Here is a 6,554-nt window from a genome sequence, read left to right as displayed (position 1 = left end):
CACGAAGCCTGACCTAGGCGGGGACACACAGCACTCCTTTTGCCTGGAGGGCACCTGGGCAGGTGGGAGGGATGGGCAGCCGGCAGCCGCCCTCCTCCTCCTCACCACAGAAAGTGCGCGAAGCAGCGGGTGACCCGGTGACCCCCCGAGGGCAGGGCTGTCTGGGGGAGAGGGAGGGTGTCTCCTTCCCCGGCCACCCTCAGCCCCCCGAGCCCCTCCAACCTCTCCTCCTCCGGCTGTGCCGTCACACTGCACTCCCCTAGCCCCGCCCCTCCCCTTTTCTTATTGGCCAGCGGCCGCCGCTGCCCACCGCCCATTGGCCGAGCCCGCTGCCCACGTGCCCGTGTTTACAGGGCAGGGCACAACAGAGCCTCCCGTTGCTAGGCGACGTTGCTAGGCGACGCGGCGGCCCCCGGCGGCGGGCAGGGCCCAGGCTCCCCACTGCCTTCTCCGCGGCAATGACCCAAAATGCAAACGATGACGGCTAATTGTGACGCAGCTCCCTGCAGCCCGTGGCTGCGCCATGCACAGAGACCGTCCTGCCCGTCCGGCACCCTGCTCCCCCCTCAAAATCTCCCAGACAAGCCCAGTCCCGGCAAGGAAGCACCTCCATTTATTTCTTGGGTATCAGAAGCATGACAGATTTTACCCTCTCCCTCAGACGTGGGAATGGTGGAAGGTTGCTGCTGATTGCATCAACACACGGACTTCTCGCACCTTGCAGCAAAGCAAAGAGCCGTGTAAGCAGGGAAAAAAGAAACGCAGCTAAACACAGGCATCCAGACAGCCCCAAGAAGTGTTCAAACACTGGGAAAAAATCTTCGAGCCCGAGTGATCCATCGAAGTACTTACAAAAAAAAATCAAGAATTTCTTTTCCCTTAGAAACCTCCGGCTCAGACCATCACAGGGTCAGAGCACCCCCTTGGCTGAGGCACCCAAAGACCATTTCCAAGAATGGATGATGGTGGGCAGGCAGGAAGGGAAACAGACACCTCGTGTTTTTAAATGACACCAGATACCTGTTTTCAGACATTAAAATCAAAGCATCTAGATCTGCTCTGTATTCTTCTTTTTCAGACTGGGAGGTCTAAATTCCAATAGGGAGTAGAAAGATTAATATATGGGAACAAGATGCACAGAGGCAAGAAGCAAACCCTCCTCTGAGTGCCCCTCTTACCTCCACATCAGCGTCAGAGCTGCAGGCTCAGGAGTGCTACAGATACACCCAGGGGCTGCTCAAGCTGTCTAGACAGCACTCGGGACTGGCAGGAAAAGATGTAAAACCCCCTAAAATAGCACAGGCTCCATTAGCACAGTGGCGCAGCAACAGCAAGGGGAGGATCTTTGGGCTGGAGAGAAAATGCTGGTTTGATGCTGATGGGACGGCAACCTAGCTCTGGGCTGGTCAGGTCAGGCAGATGCTGTGTCCCCAACCCATATCCTGCTGCCACCCTTATGGGCCCAGGGAATACAGGGTACCCGTTTTCCTAAAGCAAAGTATTTTGAGATGTGAACATCTCCTGGCTTCAGTTTAGCCAACTGCTTTTGGCTTCTAGTCAGGGTAAGGTTTGAAGCAAAGCCTGATAAGAATTCAGGTTGTGGTCCCAAGCATAACTCTCTGCTCACCAGTGCTGTGGTTTCAGTTTCCACACAAATACAGCCCAGTACAAGCAAGCCTGACTGGGGCAAGAGCACTCAGCAAGCCCTGACCTTGCTTCTGGCTGGTCTGACAAGCAATTTGAGAGGAGACAAGAGCAATACTGCTCACAGTGTAAGCCAGTGTTAAAAGTGTGAAGAGTATGATCCAGTACTGGCTCAGAACAAGGGGACATGCAGACACCTGCAAGGGCTTCACACACTTCAGCACAGCACTGTGTTCCTCCAGCCAGCCGAGGTCCCACGCTGTGGTCACAAAGTACAGCTGTGATTTGTTCCCAGTGATTTGAAAATGCAGGAAAACAATCAATAGCATCAAGACCTCATTCAGCCCCAAGCATCCCTCATGGGATCAGGCTTGGAGGTTTAATCCATGCTGGATACTGGAGATGACCCAAGAGCTCTGGGCTTTTGTGTACCCTCACCAGCTATGAGACAAGGCGCTATGCTGCAGAACCAGCTCCCCCAGGACAAGGCACGCTTGTGTGCCCAGTGTTCAAGGCTCGTCCTTCTCCCAGAGTCACTGCCTGCTCCTTAGCACTGCGCACATTTTAGATGCTGGAGTGGAAGAGAAGGATGTAGGCAGAAGTTGAAGGATAAGCAAAAATAAAACAACTGCCTGCTAGAGACAGCCCGTTAGCAGCAGTGCTCTTTTAAAACTACTGCCTCCAAGCAGGATTTGTTCCACACATCAGCAGGCTACAAAGTGGCATACATTTTACTGAACTGTGTTTGTCAGCCTCATCTAGGGGGAAGATCACAGTTTGGGAATTTATCCTTGTATCATCCTGGAGATGAAAGCTTTCACAAGCACCTTGTGCAGCTTTCTCAAGTGCCCCTCCAGCCAAGGATTAGTGTCACTCAAGAAACGAGCAAGCAGTGAGTCCTACTTCCCCATGGAAGCTCCAAGTGAGCCTGGTTACAGCAACAGCCCCATGGTACAGACAGAGCAGCTGTTCAGGGGGTACAAGGTTCAGGGGAACCACCAAAACCGAAAAATTCTATGCTTTTTATTGCAGCTTCAGTATTAGTGTTTTGGAGAGCACAGCTGCATTAGAGGCAGATACTGTTCCAGCTCCCCTTCCCCATGAGAGTGCCACAATTCATCAGCTCCGTGCAACTCCAGAAACTGCACCTTGTTTTGCAGTGCAGACAAGTTTCAAGTGAGGACTTAAGACTCTCATGTGACTTGCCACTGAAGAACAATAATGATCCAAGGCTCGTAAAATGAAAAGGCCAGCACATTAACTAGCACCCCTTGCCCTGCTGGGAGACACATGTGAGCTTGTTCCCAGAGCCCTGACACAAGGATGTGAGCAGCCCTGCAAATGGATTGCCCTAAGCTGCCCTTTCTGGATGCTCCGCTAACTTAGTTTTGATGAAAGTCCTTGCTATGCTGTGCAGGAGATGAGAGGCCACTCAGCTGGCAAGGAGCTGCCCAGCTGTCTGAATAAAGCACTCCCTTCTGCGCTCTCTCAGGCGAGTCACAGTCAGAAACAGAAACCCAAAGGCTGTCTCCTCTTGCTGCCCACACGCAGCAATGAGCAGTCTCTATTCCCTTCTCATAAGCTGACAGCTACTTCTTTTTGCTTTGCTTTCCACCCCTATAGGGCAAGAGATAACAACTAAAAAAAAAAAAAAAAAGGAGGAACTTAAAAATTCACACCACCTCATTTCTCCATCTCTCTCAAGATATAATCCTCCCCACTGCCAGTGGCCTCTTCTATTCACCTGTAAAGTGCTGGTCAGGTGGATGTTTTCTATTAGATCTCATAGCCCAAGACTCTGAAAACCTTCACGCTCCTACAAGAATAAACAGTTGTGTTATGCCTATAATTTATGGTATTGCCGTTTCATGCATATTTCCTTCTCTTGTGGAAGCCAGGACGGGGGCAGCGCCAGGTCTAGTCATCGACAGTGATGTTGCGAAAGAGATAGGCCATGGACTCGCCATTGTGGATTCGTCGGATGGCTTCAGAGAGAATCAAACTGATATCCACAGTCTTTATCTTGGGGCACTGCAGCTTCTGTACCTCGTGAGGAACTGTGTTGGTTACTACCACCTATGGAGCGACAAAAAGAAAAGATGGTTAGTTGTGCTGCTGATACGCTTGCTCTCACTGAACAGCTACCCTAGATTAACTCCATGAGAGGCGTGTACCTGCTGTTTCACAGTTCTGGGGGAGAAATCCTTGTACGTTAGGAAAAAAAGATGAAAATAAATGGTCTCCCCCACATGAGAGTCAATCTGTTGAGGGGCCCGGCGTAACCAGCACTCTACAACAGCCACCTCCACACAGGCTGACGGGTGCGTTTAGAGCGCAGGATCTGATATGTTTGTTACTAAGGGCGAGGTTTGAAATCTTATCCTCTTAAGGTACCTAAGAGCTCATCATCAGCTGGGAGAGAGGGGCAGGTAGAAGGTCTGTGCAGTGAGAAAGAGATCACATGCACTCAGCTGTGAGAAGGGAAGTGTCCAGGCAGGGATGACTAATATCTGTGCATTAAGGAGAAAATATACACAGAGAAGCATGATCTGAACATGTATTAATCACACATGCTTTTTTTTTTTTTTTTTTTTTACAGTGAAGAACCAGCTAACTGAAAGCATCTGATGAAACCAGTCATTTCAGAGATGAGCTACGTGGCAGGGGAAGAACATCAGTTTGTAGGTTTTGGTACCTTAAATCAACCCAGTTACCAGAGCCAGCCCTTCCCCAGCAGCCCAGAAAGCAGATACACCTCATCGATGGAGGATTCCTCTATGAGACGGGGGGCATCTGCTGACAGGAGCCCGTGAGTAGCCATCACAAAAATCTTGTAGGCTCCACGCTCTTTCAGGATCTCTGCAGCAGCTACAAAGCTTTCCACATCATCGATGATGTCATCCTGAGAAGAGACAGAAATAACATCAAAACCAGAAGTTTATTGTGCCTGCAAGGCAGGAGTGGATCCGCAAGGTACTGCAGCTTTGGCCACAAACACAGCCAAAAAAATATAATCTCTGGCTACTTCAGCTGCTGTTGAGATTCAAGCACAGCCACGTGCACAACTTAAATCTGTGGACACCATTTCCCTAATTTACACACCCTTTTGCTAGTGTGCAGAACAAATATTGTGTCTTGGAAACAAATTAGTCCCTGCACATGCTCACAAGCAAACAGAGCTTATCTTCAGCAAGGTGGTTTTTTTTTTCCCCCCAGTGATAGTAGCTGCATGTTGATTACTTATACTGCAGCATGGCACAGCATGTAAGAAAAGCTCAGCGAGTGCTTTGGTTGGTTGGTGGTTTTTTTAAATACTTCAGGAGATTTCTCTGCATGTCCTGGATTTGTTGAGTATTTGCACACATCTGATATTTGTAAATTCAAGGGAGCAAGGAGATTTCAGGGCTTAAAGCACTGAAATACGAAGGATTTTCAGTGAAAGCCGAAGTAACCAAAGCCACCAGCAAAACTGGAAAAAACAGTGGTGACAATCCTGTTACCACCCCTACATCAGCAGTCTCTCCTACCCTCTGGGATAAAGCAGCTCAAGAAAAGATGCTGGGAGGAAGCCACCCCCCCTCCTCTCCATCACACTCATACCACAATGATGGCAATTCTTCCTCCAACGTCTCCAACCACAGTTATTGGCGGTTTCTCCTTGGCCATCATCACTAAAGAAGGAAAAAAAAAAAAAAGCCCAGGTTAGTTAGCCTTGAGTCAAACCACAACAGCTTCACCACACAAGAGGCCCTTAACTGTGTCTTACTGGTGCAGATACAGGCACGTGCTTTACATTATCCTGACACCCACCTAAGTGGGGAACCACTCGTTTAACCATTGTTTTTCTCCTTAAATGAATAGCACTGCTGCACAAAAGATGAAACTCAGTTTCTGTGGGAACCCTGTACTGACCTCAGAGATAGTAAGCAAATCCAAACAGTTCACAGATAACCTGTGCAAGGAGAGCTACAAAGCAGCACCTAGTTTACGGGAAACATCAGTGACTTTTTATGCTCCAGAACAGGACTTGGAATTTAAAAAAAAAAAAAAAAGGGTATTTCATGGTTGGGAACAACAAAGGGACTTCTCTGAGCAACACCTCTCAAAGGGCATATGCTTTACCAGATGCAGTTTTTCACCTGCTGGACTCACTAATTCATCTGAAGGATTTGAGACTCACACTGCAGCTTGCTTGCTTTTTCTCACATCACCAAACACACAAGGCTCTTTCTGAGGGCATAAGCACCTTAATAATATCTGCTCAGGCAAAGAAAGCTTAAGGAAGCTTACAGGAGCAAATTTGCTAATTTTTTTTTTTTTTTTTTTTTTTTTTTTTTTTTAAAGTGGATTAATGGAAAGAGCAGGACAAAATCCAGTTCAAACTCAGTTCTACAAGCTCAGGGCAATCAGCAATTTGAAGCAAAAGGATACATGGATGAGCTGTGCTATCTGACACACAGTGAAGAGATGTACTGCGAAATAAGGTTCCACTCCCTCCTGACTCTACTTTTGCACTGACATGGTTCATGGAAAAACTACATGTGTAGCAGGCTTTGTCCTTTATCCTGAAAAACTTCCAGCAGCACTATAAAAAGTAACAGAGAGATGAACTAGGATGCACTGAGAGTGTCCAGACATAACACAGTCTTCAGACTTGCATCAAACAGCAACCAGCCTCTGATACAGGCCAGGGACTTGCTGTCCATAAGCCAAACCTCTCGCCTGCCAGAGGTGCTGGTTTATACAGGGAATGCAGTACAAAAACTCCAGCATGGAAATGACACAGTGAAGGGCATGCCCGTGTCATTAGGTGATAATCTGAGCTGATCTAACCGCTGAAGCAAAGAGGAACATCCAGCATTTTGTAACACTTACCTGGCCTACCTGCCGCCCCCCCCCCCCCCCAAACT

The 6,554-nt window shown here is 48.5% G+C and overlaps 1 protein-coding gene across 9 annotated transcripts in view; it reads right to left on the bottom strand.

Annotated features, from left to right (window-relative positions):
* Positions 1-597: 597 nt before the first annotated feature.
* Positions 598-6,554, bottom strand: part of PRPSAP1 (phosphoribosyl pyrophosphate synthetase associated protein 1) — a 36,932-nt gene continuing 30,975 nt past the window's right edge. For 8 of the 9 annotated variants that reach the window (XM_026860802.1, XM_026860800.1, XM_026860803.1 and 5 more), the window contains 3 exons: positions 5,245-5,315; positions 4,400-4,546; positions 601-3,720 (listed from right to left, as the gene is read on the bottom strand). In XM_026860802.1, coding sequence (XP_026716603.1) covers positions 3,562-3,720; positions 4,400-4,546; positions 5,245-5,315 — 377 coding nt within the window. In that variant the 3' untranslated portion in view covers positions 601-3,561. Of the gene's footprint in view, positions 3,721-4,399; positions 4,547-5,244; positions 5,316-6,554 lie in introns of all 9 variants that reach the window. The other variant, XM_026860798.1, reaches the window with a different exon arrangement.

The sequence above is a fragment of the Athene cunicularia genome (assembly GCF_003259725.1).
Source record: "Athene cunicularia isolate RWA chromosome 18 unlocalized genomic scaffold, athCun1 chr18_part1, whole genome shotgun sequence".
Taxonomy (NCBI): Eukaryota; Metazoa; Chordata; class Aves; order Strigiformes; family Strigidae; genus Athene; species Athene cunicularia.
This window is presented reverse-complemented; position numbering and strand designations above follow the sequence as displayed.